We start from the raw sequence: 17,506 nt of genomic DNA, 5'->3' as shown, positions 1-17,506 counted from the left end.
ACTGTGAGCATCTTGTGTGTAGTGAACCACGTGGAGTGTAAAGGCTATTTCAAACACTGACTTCCCTGCAGTCAGTAGCATTTTGCTTAAAAATGTTTGAATGAGACTATACATATTTTATTTTTTATTTATAAACAGGCAATATTTTAACCCGGTATTTTTTGAGCTGAAGGCTGATATGACTGTCATACACCAAATACCCAGTTTGTGTTTCTGTAATTCAGTCAAGGACAACTTGTTGGGCTGTTTCCATTTGCTTTCATATACTGACAAAGAGAAATTCCTCAGCAGCACTGAGAAAGATTATGAGAATTGTGACAAATAACTTACTTAATGCTTTCTTGACTTGCCGCTAAATAATAACATCTGAACAAAATATTCAGATACAATGTAATATGTTTATTTTTTTTTTAAAATCCAATTTGTAAAGGTCCCTTTTTAAACAAAACAAGAACAAAAAAAATCAACACAATTCAGAGGGCTTATCTCATTTATCATATTCTTCCCCACTCTTCACTTATAACACAAGCAGCAACTTATAGTATTAGTGCTCATATAGTGCACTTATATGAATTTTGATTTGTGTATTAAGCATTAAATACAACGTATTTTCTGTGAGCATAGCCCAAAGAGTACACAACATTACATTTTCAAAGCATATGTTAAAAAAAAAAGACAATAAATGTATATCCAAGACAGTCAAACTCAAATATTTTGACTTGGCAAATTCTATAACGAGTAACAGCAATTTTCAACTGCGTACAAAGCAGAACAGTGCCAACATGCCTCCAGTCTGCGAGCTATGGTAAAATATCAAGCACACACATAAAGGAGAGAAGCCAAAGAAACCCACCACAGAGCTAACCTGAGGCACACCCAACTGCGACCAAACAAAGGCAGCCCACTTTCCCACTCTGTAATGCAAAGAGCCCAACAACAACAGAAAGCACTTCTACGCTACAGAAAGTGAAACAGCAACTTCTTCCAAATTTGTCTCTGCATTTTTAAACAAACTTGTTTGTAAAATTTAAAGATGAACATCTAATTATACCAAACAAATGTACAAACTATAAAGTCAGAGAAGCTCCAGAAGATTGCCACTTTCAACCTTGCATAGTGAGAGCTGGCATTGATATTGCTACCATAGCTTCAGCAGAAGATACGGAAAAGAAAAATCTTTACCTCTAAGTGATGCACATACGTAACATTTTCTTCACAAAATTCAGTTAAACTTAATAAAAGGGAAACAGCTCTAAAAAGGGAAAGATAGTGTTCACAAGCTTAGGAAAAAAATACAAAACCGGAACATTCCATAATAAAAAAATGAAAACAATAAACATTCCATCATGACAGCACCTATTTTATCACTAAATAAGCCCCATACATGCAACAAACTACAACTATTGTATAAGGCCGTCAAATTAAAGGTTTACTTTTCATATAAACAAAGTGTAAAAATAGCAACAAGTTGCAATCTTCAAATTTAATGCTATGTGAGGATTCTGTCCCCCTAGTATCATTTGGTAGCAATTTCAATATGCATTTGATATAAATGTCATTCACCTAGGAACCGTGGTACAAATACATTGTGCCTAGGACAGTATTGTCATATCTCTGCTCGACCTTGACAGAATTGGAATGCTCAACAACACTACTGAGTTCGGGGATGCTCTCAGCAGTATCCCCAAAACCATGATAGTGTCCATAGTGCAAAGTATCTCCAGGGTCTTCCACCCATGAGGGCCGGTTAGAAACACAGCTACTCGGGCTTCCATTCAGGTGGAGAGATCCACACATATCGGTGGAATTACTCATGGCTTTTTCCGGTTCCTCGGTGCCGTTACTGGCATGAATTCGATGCCTACTGGGAGAAGTTACTCCAGGAATGACTCCGTTAGGTGTTAATGCTAAGCACTCCTCACGCCTGGCATCCATCCCACTGAGCTGTTGTGCGGCGGTGAAATCCAAATGTCCATTGATGGCACATCCATTTGTCAGTGCATTCAATATGGAGCTACTGCTATTCATATCTGCATTAAGAAATACACCTGTCACCAACAATTAAGAATAGATTGAAATACATCAAAATGTCTCCACTATACTTCACTTACTTAAAAAATGTTTCCATACACAACTTTGAAAATAAATCTATCCTTTCTTTATAACAATGCAGGTAGTTCCAAGTAATGAGATCTGACCAGTAAGTTTGTGGCATGGATTCTTATGTTGAAAATGCAACTATCTATCTACATCTGTTTTGAAAATATGCCTATGTTAGTCTTTGCAAAGACAATGTGAAATTCTCCGAATTTTTTTTTTTTTTCATTTAACTGTATGAAATAAGTGCAGCAGACAACATTCTGGGCAGCGTATTCAAGGGTGGAATAAAAGGCATCTTTCCACCTTAACTGTAATGCCCTCTTGGGATGGAAGACTATGTACATACAAGAAGTGAGTATCTGTGAGAGGGTGAAGAGTTGGTTTTTTTTTTATTTTTCAGCTGTGATATAACTGTGGCTTTTTTTTTTTTTAGTTGTAACTCTCACAGTACAGTATGCACTGAAGTAAGTCAAACAGAGAAATGGTACATTGGGGTGCTAATATAAAATGTTTTTAAGTTCCTTTATTCAGAAAGTACTTCAATGTACCTAGCAGCTTGCTAGATAACATACTGGGCAGGTTTGTATTTAATTCTACATTTATAATAGCATGTGTACAATCCACATGCAAAATGCCATACAATAGCAACAGCAGAGTGCACAGAAGACTAAAAAATACTAGTAGTAGGAAACAAAATTCTAAAAATGTGCATGCAAAAATCACTGACAACTGTTTTGAAGCAATTTCCCCTTTGACGTTAGTAATTAGTACAATAGGTTTTGTTTCCATGAACAGATTTCATCAGTCTGTCTGAAATGCATGTTTTTGCAGTGGTACTCAAAAGTACTAGCACAAAAAATGCATGATATGTTCCACCTTAAAAATATAATTTATGTCTATATTGGTAAAGATGAGCAAGGCAAACATAGCAACTACAGAGCTATGTGGTTACATTTAAAGATTTTACATTCTGTGATTATCCTTGGATACATGCACATATGTTTACGTCTCCATGAATGCATAAACCCATGTGCAAAACAGGATTGCATTTACTGCATGTATACAAATTAATTCAGCTAATTTAGTCTGTTGGCAACTTCCCACATTTGTAAAACACTGGGTTCCCATTTAAGTGACACGTAATGAGTACCACTGTCTGACAAGGAAAAATCTGGAGTTTTGGTTCTCTCTCAGTCTTTTGCATGGCTATTATTTGAAATACAAATTACAGCACTGATACTCCACAGACACCAATAGGTAACACAAGAAATGTGTCCAATTTGTAACTCCCTGGAAGTACTAACTGGAGTTTCCTGTTTAGTCCCTACATCAGTTAAAATAACCACATCAGCTAAACTCACTAACCATGAATTCTCATTAAAAGTGGAAAAAAACCCCCACAAACCCATCAAGACTTCAAAGTTAATACTTCAGTGATGAAAACGCACAGAAGGAGTTTCATATTGTGTTTATTAACTGAAAAGTGCAAAATTTTAACTGTTTAAAAATAAACCCTTATAGGCTGGTTTTGCCAAATCAAATTGAATAAATCTGGCACTTCTATTAGTTAATATGCAAAAGTAGGTAACGAATAGTTCTAGTGATAATTATAGAATGTTATCATTGGTTAAAAATGAGCACCTATAGTAATAGAGTAATAGAGTATATTTATGAAAAAAAAATAATTTTTCATAAGTAAGAACACTTAGTAATTATCACTGGAAAATATCATAGTCTACTTCTAAAGTATTGATTATATATATATGCATATATATTTATTCCTAATATATTAAAATCTATTAATTATCATTCCCTTTGTTGAATTGGATCTGTGGTACAAAGCATAAACATACTTCTGGCAGAAAAAAATTGATAAATAGGAAATTCATTTCTGAATGTAGTAACGCACTATTGTAGTAACACCATGTCTTAACCTACAAAGTGCAAAAAAAGCTGACCCCAGACAGTTTAAATCGAACTCCATACACATCCTGGGGTTACCAAAAGCATCTTGATTAAGCAGCCCTTAAAAAATCTAGAGCATTAATATTGACCAATCCTAGCAACATTTTTGACTGTTTCATGATGATTGGTACAAAACACAAAATCTGTTTTCCAAGGTACACTAGTTCCAAATAGTAAGATTAAAACTGTGATGTCTAATCTTCAATTTACATTAAAAAATCCCATAGCAGGATCCTGCACTTATGTCATTGTGTCTAAACAAATTCTGAACACAGGATATATGTCCAGACTATTCTCTAGTATTTGTTGCACTGTTTTGAATATAGTTTTGTCACAACACGTTATTTTCAAAGCTAGGATGTTTCCCTATCAAGTCTTCTTACTATCTACTCAATCAAAATTAAATGAATAATTTAACTTATTTCTGAACTTCCTTTAACCCAAAATTATAGTAACTAGAAGCAAGGCACAACGTAATACAAGCCTCAGGTTAAAAGTGAACAGCCATCATGGACTTCTGTTTACCTGAAATATTAAGAAATGACTAATAAACTTCTCTTTCACCATTACAATACATTGCATGAAACAGCTAATTTTCAATACCTACTAAACCCCCAATATAATGGGTGTTAACAGCAATACAATAGTTTTCAAGACTCCAGACAACAATGTGCAAAAATAAAGGACTAAGTTTTATACTTAAATTAAAAATAAAACGCATATTGATTCTTGCAACGACAAGGAGTTTGCATTGCAGAAACAGTGTATATTTCAATTTCTTTTGGTCCAACAGAAGTACTCTCCTGTTGTTTGGTGTCTTCAACCATTTGAATGTTGTTGTAGTTAACAGGAAACTGTCCACTCCCACCTGATACAACAGCAAACTCTCTATCAACGTGCATATTGTCAGCATCGTCCTCAACTCCTCCATTCAGCATGGGTATTGAGCCATCGAAACTGTAAGCTGACAAAAAGAGAGTCATGTTTAGCCATTAGTTCCCACTTGAAAACTCAGCCAACAAAAAGATGAGTACTTCCATTATTAAAGCAAAAGAGAGAATTACCAGGGTACCTATTAGACTTTGCACCCACATATCAAAGTTCCTAGTCTGATGTACAAATAGGTTAATAAATAGAAATTTAAGTTACTCATATTTAGGCTTTACAGGTGATGTGCCCAACTCACATTTGTCTACTGTAAGTCTAAACTGCTCTCTTTTTCACTCCCAAGGGTCAGGTCCCAGTAACCCACCCCTATCCATACCAGACTGCTCCAGGGATCTCTTCATAGAGCTGAACAAGCAGATCTGTCTTCTGAGAGAAGCTGACAAGTGGTTAGACTGCTGGAGGGAATGCTTTAATAAGCACGATGGGCTTGACTTCACTACTGCTTCTTGTATCTACCCAGAGCACTGCTCCAGTATCATCCCAGCAGGCCCTGCCCGGCTCTCACGCTGACATTAACACGCTTTCCTGCACACACTGCACACACTCGTAATATTATAAATGCCTGCTTTGGTGGATTGCAATTCAGCTCCCATTACCTTGGGCATGACCAAAATTTTCATAAACCACTCATTTTTAAAGAACCTTAAGCTCTGAAGTGTTCCAGGGCCAAAGAGATCACTGAGGGCCTAAATCACATCAGGGCCCTTGGATCAGCAGGCTTCAAATTACCCTAAACCAGGAAGGGAAAGACATTTTCTTTTAGTTACCTAGACGAGTATGAAAGTGCAGTTTCATTTTGGTCACTTCCACGGTGCAATTCCAGGAACGCCCTCCATCACACCTCACACAGAACACCCAAAGCATCTGTGCTGAGGCTCGTGACACTGAGACACTGGTTGTGAGCAGCACACACAGCACAGAGCACAAGTCAACCTGCTGAGGGCTGGACTAGAGGGGCCAGGATCAGGACTGACATGAATACAGCTGTGTGTCCAGTTGGCCCAGTGTGCATCATCATCATCACCATCTCTGAACCTGCGCACCACCCTCTGCTGACCCGCCCAGGAAGCAGGATGAAATTTCTGAAATTGATTTCAGAAAAATGAACATAAAATCCAGTTTATGTTTTTAAGTCAAAATTAAAAATTATTTGGCATATATCCTGAGAGTGCTCACCAATTTACTTCTGTTAATTACACTTGAGTAATTAGTTTTTATCACAGTGTACAGTGTATCAGCGTTGTCTAATTTTGAGGTTTAAGCCTTTTTTTAATACTATGGACTTGTTAGGAGATAGACCTGTGTGCATATAAACAATTGCAAGTAATGTTTATCCACTGCCCAGTTTAGTTATTCCAGGGCACAGCACACCTTAAGCATTTATCTTCTCTCAACTCTAGTGCTTACAGGTTCTTGTAAGGGACGTATGTTGTCACAGCAAGTAGTTTTTTTCAAAGCAGTGAATTGTTCTGATTTGGGGTATGGCCATCAAAATCTGACTCCTTCCTGCAAATACAGGTTGCCTTCACTCTCTGAACATCTGGAATCTCCTGTGCAAATAGACTTTGAAGGACAACAGACCAGTGTGGTTTTAGTAAGTTTAAAATTAACACAAAATTGGGCTTATTCTTTACAAAGGCCAGCTAAGCACAAAGATGTACTGATACCACCTCATTACTCAGCTCTGTTGTTTACCAAAAAGCCTCAGGAACAGTGACTCATTCTCAGTGCAACAGACTTTTTACATCGATGCAATAGTTATTACTGATGCTGATGTCTTTGAGGGCAAACACGTCAGATTAGAAACTGCAGCTTCCGCAGCTGGGATGCGTCTCTTAGTTACTCCAAACACCTTCAAGCAAAAGCAGCAAAGCTTCTGCATTTGTTTGTGAAGGTCTTAAGAAGTCATACTGGTAACACTTTCAAAAATTACCAACTCCAATTCCTTTTCCAACATTTCTGTAATTGCTCAGGAGCACTCATTCACTTCAAGCATTGTCCATTTGCTCAATCTAATTTAGGTACTGGACCAGCTCTGTACAGCGAAAGGTAATGCAGATACTGCTACTTCATGGCAAAAGAGAGAACATGTGTAGCCCAGTGCCACCCCTCCTGGGGTGGGGAAATGCTGCCTATCGACTGAAAGAGACAGCTGCTTAGGAACATTCAGATGGAGCAGCTCTTCAAAATGCAAGATAAATTAACCTGACTTCAGGTAGTGCCTCCTGGTAGCAGATCAATGGACTGAAAACACCTTTCTGTAGTTGTTATGGGCACTTGTAAGTGCAAGTTCTCTTATCCTATGTAGAGACCTGGGAAATACTTACTCCTGAAGTCTTATATTTAACTGCACAGGGACTCTTCTCCATAATGAAATTTATCATTTAGACTAGCTACATGAAGCAACATATCCTGTTTATGACTGGCAATGGAGTACCCAGTTATGGTCTCTGATCCTGCTATAGGCAAAATGGCATCTGGATAGCAAGTACTGAACAAATACTAGAGTAGATATCAATGTGATTTATGTTACCCAGGTCATATTTAAAAACATGGTTTAGGTCTCAATTGCCCTTGCTATCTGGAATTAAGCACTGTTAAAGCCCATTCTATTTGGCTCACTGAAAGTCACATATGTTAGAAAGCGTCTTCAATGAAGACCTACAAAGTCCCTTTCCTGATGCTAAAGAAAAGCATCCTTTAGCATCATTAGGAAAAAGGAGGTTTGAGTTCAGAACTACTCCCTTGTTTTTAATAAGAATTTAGTGGGATGACCAATAGAAAGGAAGAAGATAATTCTCCTTAATCATGTTACTCAAGGTGTTCCTAAGATGTAAAAAACAATTTCTACATAGAGCTACCAAAAGGTATCTTTAGGTTATACTACTCCATTATTCCTGGCAAAGAAGCAGTATCCTCAATTCAAGGCTGGATAGGAAACCTTAAGGTTCATTCTAGTCTAACACCCTTCTGGTAAGATAGCAGTTCCCCTTGGAAAACAATCCTGGAAACTTAAAGAATGTTAACTTACAGACATAACCCCTCTAGATTTGAGAAACCTTTCTGCATTCAATTTCTTCCATCCACCCTACCTAGCAGTTTCTGAACTGTGAATTAATCCCTGAACAGAAAATTATCAGAACATCTGGGCATCTCTGTGAATCCATGGAATGTTATTTGACTCTCCTAAAGCTGAAGAAACTGAGGAAGGAGTAGAAGCTAATTTCAGCTCCTACTCCTCTGCGTAAATATTCTTGGCATCATACAGCTTTAGCACTTTCTGGAAATAGAAATTTCTGAACACGCCAAGATGATGATAGGAAAAACTGGGATCTTGCAGCATGGAATAATTGTATTAATCTGCTGCTTGTATTAATATGTAATTTAGATATGTGAGTTTGTCAATAATACTCAACATCCACTCCAAAAGGCTTTAAAACGTTTATTTTCCTTTCTCAGCAACAGTATCAACCCATCCCTTTTACCTCTGGGGTCTCACCTTCTGTTCTAGCCTTCTTTACTCCAGCAGACTCCGTATCTTCAAAGGATCTCTTTCGACTTGTCCCACCACTGAATGGATTGGGACCTGCATTCTGATGAACCCCATTTAAGGTGCCATTGCTATAGAAACGATTCAGGTGACAGTTCTGGAGGTTCAAGAGAAACTGGGCACATTCTTGGAAGCCCTGGGTATGTGCAAGGTCTGCTGCTGTCAGGCCACTGGCATTTCTCAAGCTGTACAATACAAAGAAACTGGATTACACTCATTCATCAGGCTAGCTGGCTGCTGCTGCTGCCCTTACTGACTATCTATCTGCTGGTGATGAGAGAAAACATACACTTAGCAAATTTTCCATTAAGAAATTAGTTATCAATCTTAGTTTTATAACTAACTTAACTTTTTGCACATATATCTCACTTCTAAGCAAAATTTGGGAGACAATACACTTTTAAATAAAATCAATATACTATGTGCCTTAAACCATCTTCCTATTTAAACTTCTCAAAATGCTTTATTCTAAAATAGTCTGAAGTAGCTGACCTTTACATAAACTTCAGACTAATTTAAGTGTCGAATTTTACCATCTTCTGCAGTTTATTCTGAAATCTATTGCTTTAACTTGAGCAAGAGATCAAATACTCAAAACAAACTTAACATGACTTGGCAATTGTCCATGGCATTCTGGTTTCTAAGGTAACAACAACATCACCATTCTTCCTAACAACAAAATATATACATATATAGTAAAAGATAGATAGATAAAGATGCTATACTTAGGTATGCTTTGCTTATACTTTTGTTTCTGGTTTGTTTCTCATTTCAAAGTGTGTGACATCATAAGTACTAGGACTTGCTTTGGTAATTTCAACTAAGACTTTTCTGTGCACAAGAGAATGGCACTGGATTTTGCATATTCTAGTGTATCAAGGAGGTTAGGAATGAAATCAGGGAGGATATGTAGAGATGTAGAGTTTAATTTGAGAAAGTGCTGTATCACATGCACTTACACAAACATACAGGATACCTTATGCTTAGCAATTTAGGCTAACTTCATAAGGAACAGCACAGAAGTGGAGACAAGAGGGCCAGGAATGACGAAACTAGATGGTGAAGCAAAAGATGCCAATTAATCTTTCCTATTATTTTTCCAGACAGACATAACTAGTCAGAAAAATGGAATTTTTGTTTCTTGGCTTCAGTCGTTTAGACAAGACCATTACTTAAAAATCCAGAAACAGAACAGCTAACAGAATACGAATTCAGAAGATTGATAGACCTGATTCTCTTCAAACTCCAGCTCATGAGAAGAAATCAAGGAACAAAGCCCAGATTTGCTTCCTAGGTCACTGTAACTTATTTGCTATAAGAAAATCTTTAGAAACTATTACAGCAAGACTACTTCCATAAATTGCTAAGTCAAAATACTACAGTCACAAAACCCACAACCTAAACCAGGGTAATTTCATTCCATATTACACTATTCTAAGTCACTATTTACTTGGACCTCTAGTGAAAATCCACAGAACACCAGTCAAGAGCAGTCTAGAAAGTAAGACTTCAGAACACTGAAAAACCTAGTTAGTCAAAAGAAGTGAAACTTTGAGGTGGTGGTATCAGTCAGAAGAGCTGCAAAGTGAATAATCTGTTCTGTGCATCCAATGCAGGCAGTATACAAATGGGATTAATATGAACAAAGGATAATTAAAGTTAGCATCAGGAGAAAGTTTCGGAGTATAAAAGTTGCTGAATCTTGAGAGGGGTCTCTTCCCCTCATTTTAAGAGTGGTCTATGATATCAGAAATTCTACAGTCAAATCTTTCCCCTGCTGAACTGGATGACCTGCTGAAGTTGCTGCTAAGCAACATTTGATACTCCTTTAGTAATTCTAATTTACTTGTGCAGCGTAAGGATGTAGAACAATGAAACTACAGCTTAGGAAATAGAAATTTTAACAGATCTGTTCTGGTCAAAAAGAAAAGCTCAAGTTCTCCGATACCTTTCTTAAATTTGCGAGCCCCAAAAGAACAGTAAAAGAAATCTAAGTAATAGCAAAATAAATAAAGTTACACAAAGATAAAAATGACAAAACCAATACAGTATTGAATGGCCACCTAATTTAATAGAAGTTCAAGGAGTCAGTAATTCTATTATTTAGCAAGTACTACTGAACACTAACTCTGCTTTGAAAAGTTGACTGTAAAAGACTACAGTTAAGTCACCATTTTCCAAAGGAACATCAATATAAGATGCCAGAGGCATTTGGAGATGTACAAACAAAGATCAAAGCGTGTAAAGCTACACGACCAAACTCTGGGAAAGAAAAACTAAATTTCCCAGAAATGAAAAAAGAGTTTGCCAAATTTTAAAATGCAATGATCTTCACTATTCATAGATCTCTCCCATTCCTAACCTCTTCCTGAACAAATTACTCTAAACAGGTAAACAAAGATGTGCTTGTTCTACAGAAATATTCTGGAAGCACTGCATAGGGTTTCCAAGGGACTCAAGACTATTGGATATAACATTCTTGCTTCTGTGAGTTTAGAAACACCCCTCTTAAATGTGCGAATCTGAATTTAGCCTATCAAGTTAGCAATGAAAAAAAAAAAAGAAAAGAAGCTTAATAAAATAAGATTATAGGCTCTAGATTACTAGAAACTTTTTGCACAAATGTTATGGAAGATAACACAGTTGTTAAGTTCTCCCTGCTCACTTACAGTGGGAACACTAATTTGAGTATCTTTTCTATATCCATTTGTCAATTAATCAAAGCATGATTATTGGACTTTCATATACTTTCAAATTTCCATTAAACTGGCTTGCATTCCAGTATTAACAGGAAGAAGAAAAAGAAAAGCTGACAAATTTTGCAGAAACCTTCTGTCACTTTCTCAAAAGCAGGCTAGAAAGATAAAAAAGACCTACTTCTTTAGCTGATTTTTCTAGCTTTTTCTAGGAAGAAAAAATCTGTCAGTGGGAACACAAAAGGCAGCAAGAACTAGCTGTGCTATATCAGCCTATCATAACAAAATGCAAGCAATCAAAAAAAAAAAAAAAGGCTAATGTAAGTAGGAACAAAATAGGAAAGAAAATGCTCTTAACAGGTATCACAGAGTTTAACCAGACTGGAATAGTTTTATGTATTTTCAAAGTAATTTAGACATATTGTCAGATTCTGAGTCTGTAACAGAAAAAGTGTCATACAGTCCTTCCAGAAACCCTGGAGTACTTGAATAAATTAAAAAGCTGGATAGCTACTAGACCATTCTTTAAAAGTGTTAATCTGGACTTGGAGTGGAACCACCCTGTTATAGCTGTAATTACAAGGAACTGAGAATACATCTAATACTAAACCTGCAGTGTATGATCTACCTCAAATGCTGCCCATGTCTGACAGTGAAGCGTCTGCCTCAGCTTATCCCAGGAGCTAAGAATTTAAGTGTCATTACTGTAGAGAGACTAGATTATATAGATGAAAATAGAAATGGTTCACTGTTCCGACCACACATAAGACTTAAGAGGAGTTCAACCTCTGATGTGCAACCCCTAGGTCAGCCCTTGGCTATGAACTGCAATTATATGTGAACTGACTATCAAGTTAAAAGGAGGAGAAATAGTATGTGATTCATTTGGCTACAAAGTGTCAAATGGCTATGACATGAAAGAAAATGAAACAAAAATCAACAAGGAGAAAACTCAAAGATAATCACTATATTCAAGTAAATTTTCAACTATTTCAGTTATTGTGTCCCTTGAAAGGTACTTCATTTATCGTACCTGCTGACATAAAGGAAAAATATTGGTAAAGGATATTATAACTGAAAGTAACTTCAAGACCTGGGCTGTGAAAGAAAAACACTGGAAAAAAAAGTAAACCAGTGGACAGCATGGACAGAATTACCTCACTGTTATGTCTTGAAAAAAAACCAATCTTTTCCACCCATCCTCCACTTCTTAAAAAAGTTAAAAGTCCCTTTGGTACCAGCTTTGATCTTTTATCCTAAACATCTTGAAAGAGTGGAAGCTCCAAAGAAACTCAAAACACACTGATATTAAATCTTCAGGCAAACTGTCCTTTTGTTACTGCTAATCATACAGCAAATATGACAGCTCTATTTCTGCAACTGCATTACTCAGAATTAAAAAATGAGTACAGAAAGTTCTAGCAGGTTTTACATTTTGTTTTGTATGGGCTTTTGTTGTTGTTAGCTCTTTTTTAAAAACTTCTTGTTTCATGTCATAGATGCCAAACTTAAGGACAAACTTATGTTTCTATTCAAGGTTTGTCTCTAGGCTAGGCTTCTAACTGAAACAAGCCAAAGAACAAGTTACAAACACTGCATTTTTCAAATGTATTCCTTATGAAGGAAAAAGCCAGCAGCAAGGAAGGTGTGTAAGGACGGAATGAAGACATAAATAAGAAAAGCAGAGTAAGTCCTGAAAAGTGATGTGTTTTATGTTTCGTCAGCCTTTATTAAACAGTATTGACTTAGTGCAGAATTTTCTAAAGGGTGGCATAGTTACTGTCAAATCAGACAGCAGTGCTCCAAAAAATTCTTTCTCTCTCCAGTAAAAAAGAAAAAAGTCAAAAACTAAAGACAACTCTCAAGGTCACTCCAGCTGCACGAACGGGTTGAAAAACTGAAGAAAGGACACTGAAAACAGAAGCTCTGAAAATATAATTTCTTTTTTGGCACCTGCTCCAGACAGGAACATACATGAAAGCATGAACTGACAAACAGAAGAAAAATTCCTTACTTAACATTGCCCAGGGCTAAAGGCAGTTGTCCGAAAATCAGTTCACTCCACGTTTAGAAAACACATACCTTGCATCCTTTCCAAGGCAATTCAAGTATTTGAAAAATGACTGAGTCCTGTTCAGGTTTTTTTCACTTAGCAGCATTTTAAAATTTTTTTGCTATATAGTTTATCCACTGTTTCCATTATTACTAGAAATGAATTTAAATCATGAAGCATGGTATTATTTACCCTCAGCCTTCTTGTAGGCTAAAATCCAGGAGATGGGAACAAAAACATCTTGTTTTCTACAAAGTACAGAAGTATAAGATGCTAACTCCAAGGCAAAAGAAGAAAGCCAAATGTAAGGAAGGATATATTTTCATATTATAAAGTTATTCTAGATAGAAAAAATCCACAAGAAAAGCTGGTGAAATTCTGAATAGGGATGAGTACGTGATTGTGAAGTTTCTTGACATATGACACTTGCATTGTTCTGTAGTAACAAGTGTTTTATAAATAAACTCAAAATGCACACTGATATATTAATGCTCTGACTTTTGCATATGCATTTATTCACAGACCTACAGTGCTTAAAACAACACTTAAAACATGTTTTTCTTCTTCCGTCAAGTGATGTCCACAGGCAGTCTTCAAAACCGACTAATCTTGGCATGAAGAGGACTTTTTTTTAGTATCCATTTTTCTCCCTCTGGTTGACATCATCTGAACTCCCATTCTAAATGCCCAGTTCATCTGAGAGTCCTGGTATCCAGTTAAAGCAGCTATAAAGAGGACACTGATGAAGCATGAGTTTAGGTATTTCCTTCTTCTGAAATGCTTTTTCAAAAATGTTGGCTGTTAGTGTAATTCAATTGTTGCTCAAAACCAAGAGACAAGTGCATTATCTGGCCAAACAGGATTGGTGTACAGAAACATGAAGTTAACTTTCAGATTCGCTTTATTTAGGAGGAAATGTTTATTATTTCAATCTAATTTAAGAAGTTTACTAAAGGAAGGAAAAAATTTAAGGCAAGCTTTTAAAAAATATTCAAGACACTTCCACTATGGCTAAGCCATAGAAAGCAAAAAAGAAAGAAACCAACTCAAAATCTAGAATTGATTAAAAATGATTTTGTGCAAGGAAGATTTACTTCAGCGTAACTTACAAAATTTACTCTTTGAAAGATCTGTGGAAAGAAAACAAAGACTTGTGCTTCTCATATAGAATTATAAATGCTATTGAATTTACTTTAAAAAAAATTGCTTCTAAGTTGCTTTAGTTGTTAATTTTTCATACTCATTGGCAGAAAAAAGGCAAGTAGATTTCTACGTCTTTTTAACATAGAAATACACTATCTTCAACTTATAATGTCACATACCTTGAAAAACAAAACAAACATTTGCTACAAAAAGTCAGCAATAAATCTTGTTGAAAATCATATACGAAAAAAAAAATCTCCTAAATGCTTAATTTGAAATAGTGATTACAGCACCTACAGCTTACTGTGTTTTTGTTAATGCCATGCGACAATCTAAGAAAATAAACCACAGTTTTCGTATATCAATGTAAAATCTGTTAAAAATTACTGATCTCAACTTATCTATTGTTAGTTTACAAATAAAAATGTAGATAATTGTAAATTAGGGTAAGCAAAGCATGCAAATCTATAGATTCTATATCTGAATTCCTAGATTAGCATTAAAACCAATCACCGCAACAAATACCTCAACAGTATGCCTTGTGTGCAGAAAGGAAGCGATACTGAACATTCAATGCCACAACTGTAAGGTTTTCGGAGAAGCACCTGTGGCAGTTTCAGCAGTTTCTATATGGAATGCTCCCCCTTTCTAGGATTACTTGAAAAAATCAAGTCAATTCGAATTACGTAGCTGTAAAACATTGACATGTGTAGTTTTTACAGTTTCAGAATCTTCTGTTTGATTTAAACGGGCAATGGTGCATAAACAGGAAACTTATATCATAAGGGATCACATATTTGCAGGCAACATTAAGATTAAAAGTACATTAACATACATAAAGTGCGGTAGCACATTATTCAATATGTAAGCCATTGTCATGTGACCACCTTAACAACAAGATACTAAGCCTTTTATGCCTTTAAAAGCATTATAACTTTCATCCTGAAACCAATTTTTCAGTTCTTCACTGAAATTTATATAGAATGGATTAAAGTTACCGGTCAACTCATGGCTTCAATTACTTTAAATTTAGTAGGCTGTATCTCAAAAGAATTAGTAGCTATTCCTATACAAAACTCAGCAGATACAAGGATTAAAACAAAACAAAAGAAGAAAGAGAAAAAAAAAGATCAGAACACTAAAATGCCCACAGTGAGAAAAATTGTTTCCTATATAAACAGTAGTATACTAGTCTAAAATTTCTAAAGCAAAATTATTTTAAAATACTAAACTTTAAGTGTTTTAACCCTTTGGTGTCCAAATACGGAAGTTATAAAATTGTTTCAAACTTTTTTTTTTCCAGATACCAAGAGAAAAATAATCTTAACTAAACAAATGTGTGTTACTGCTGGGGACAGCTATACAAATTCATGCTAGAATTACATACTGGGCATCTACAAAAGCACAAGTTGGTGCCAAGTTTTTATTTCACAACAAAGCATTTGGCAGCTGAAATTATTTTACACTTTTAAAACCAGTGGTAGAGTTCCTGTGAACATCGTCCAAAATCATAACAAGAGGAACATACTGGACAGAAGGACTCTGCTTTGTGAAGCCACTTTTTCCACATAAAAATCAAGGTTCACTCTGAATTATGCAGCTGTAATTAGCTCCTCGATACTTCAACTCCTGACTGAGCAAACACTGGCAGAAGAAAGAACTCATTAACCATGGTAGGCGATGTTGCAATTACCACAAACATCACCATCAGGATTTTTTGTTGTACCTGTATTCCTGTTTATATGCTTTACTAAAGACTTCAAACAGTCCACTTCATTTTCAGCATCTTTTGTAAAAAATATTTGCATTTCCAAGTAAACTTTTCCCTGAACAAGATAGGCCTGACTTGGCATGGTACGAGCAACAATATTTTTAAATTCATATTTCATTATTTAAGAAGTGATTCCTAAAAACCCTTCACAAAGGGAAGGTATGGAAGATCATGGTGACTCTTGGAACAACAGTCTGACTGCAATACAGCATAACAGGAAAGACCTTTCCTATTAAAATGAAAATATTTCCTAGATCACTAGCAAAATGAAATTCCGAATAAGTGTCTTTACAGTACTGCAGCCACTTTAAATACAAAGAGAATGTAAGAGTTACTTCGCCAGCCTTGTGGCAATGAGAACTATCACTGCTGTTGCTTTCATGTTTCTAGAAACAGAGCAAGAATTGCAAATAAAGTTGCTAACAATGAAGAAAGCGTAATGGATAACTACTGAGGACAGGTTCAGTGCAAACTCTGACTTGAAAAGACAAAACAGCTTGCAACACAAGAGTTCTACCAAGAGGACTCTAGTAGCAAATAATATGACATTATTTCTCCTCAACACAGCAACTGAAACCCAAAGATAGCTTAGAATTAGAGAAATGAAGGAAGCAAGCTTCTCTCCAATGTGCCAAACTTGGAAGAAAGTTCAAGCTATTCAGTACAAAAAGCATGGACAGTGAAAGTTTGGAAATAAAACTTAAGTAAAGAGGTAAATTAATTTTAAGGTATTTTTGTGCCAAAAGCAGGGAAAAAAAATCAAGAACGAAAGGACTATAGGTATAAGATGGTTTCATTATTTTCCCATAATGGGCACAGAGAGGGACACTATCAAACTACACTTTTTTTTTGGTGTCAAAAATAACTTGATGTGTTTACTCAAGCAAACAAAATCTTTTGGATTAAGGAACTGCTGAAGTGCATAAAACCAGTTTAAATGCACTTCACAAAAAAGTTTTTCCAACTCAGATAGATTTTTCTCCCTTTATAAGAAAATTTATCTCATACAAGCATAATCAAGCAAAACAGAATGAAGCTGAAGAGTGATATTTTCTCTAAGTTATAATTATCAAAGCTCTTCCAGGGTTTGTTAAGCCTCCATGCAATGATATACATCTTGTAACCAATAGTTCTTGACACATATTAGAAAACTCTTCGGACCAACCTGAACATGTTCTGGGCTATGCCACAACTACCTCCTGGGTTTTTTTGTCCAGATGCTACTAGGTACTAGTTGACCTATGAACAACTATACTGAAAAGACACCAACTAGATCAGCA

General features: G+C 35.9%; 1 protein-coding gene across 2 annotated transcripts in view; it reads right to left on the bottom strand.

Annotated features, from left to right (window-relative positions):
- Positions 1-378: 378 nt before the first annotated feature.
- ANKRD10 (ankyrin repeat domain 10) overlaps positions 379-17,506 on the bottom strand; it is a 37,535-nt gene continuing 20,407 nt past the window's right edge. Inside the window, exons 4-6 of one of the 2 annotated variants that reach the window (XM_032100551.1) lie at positions 8,513-8,748; positions 4,934-5,029; positions 379-2,030 (exon numbers count right to left, since the gene is read on the bottom strand). In XM_032100551.1, coding sequence (XP_031956442.1) covers positions 1,564-2,030; positions 4,934-5,029; positions 8,513-8,748 — 799 coding nt within the window. In that variant the 3' untranslated portion in view covers positions 379-1,563. Of the gene's footprint in view, positions 2,049-4,933; positions 5,030-8,512; positions 8,749-17,506 lie in introns of both variants that reach the window. The other variant, XM_032100550.1, reaches the window with a different exon arrangement.

Source organism: Corvus moneduloides, chromosome 2 (assembly GCF_009650955.1).
Source record: "Corvus moneduloides isolate bCorMon1 chromosome 2, bCorMon1.pri, whole genome shotgun sequence".
NCBI classification, from domain to species: Eukaryota; Metazoa; Chordata; class Aves; order Passeriformes; family Corvidae; genus Corvus; species Corvus moneduloides.
This window is presented reverse-complemented; position numbering and strand designations above follow the sequence as displayed.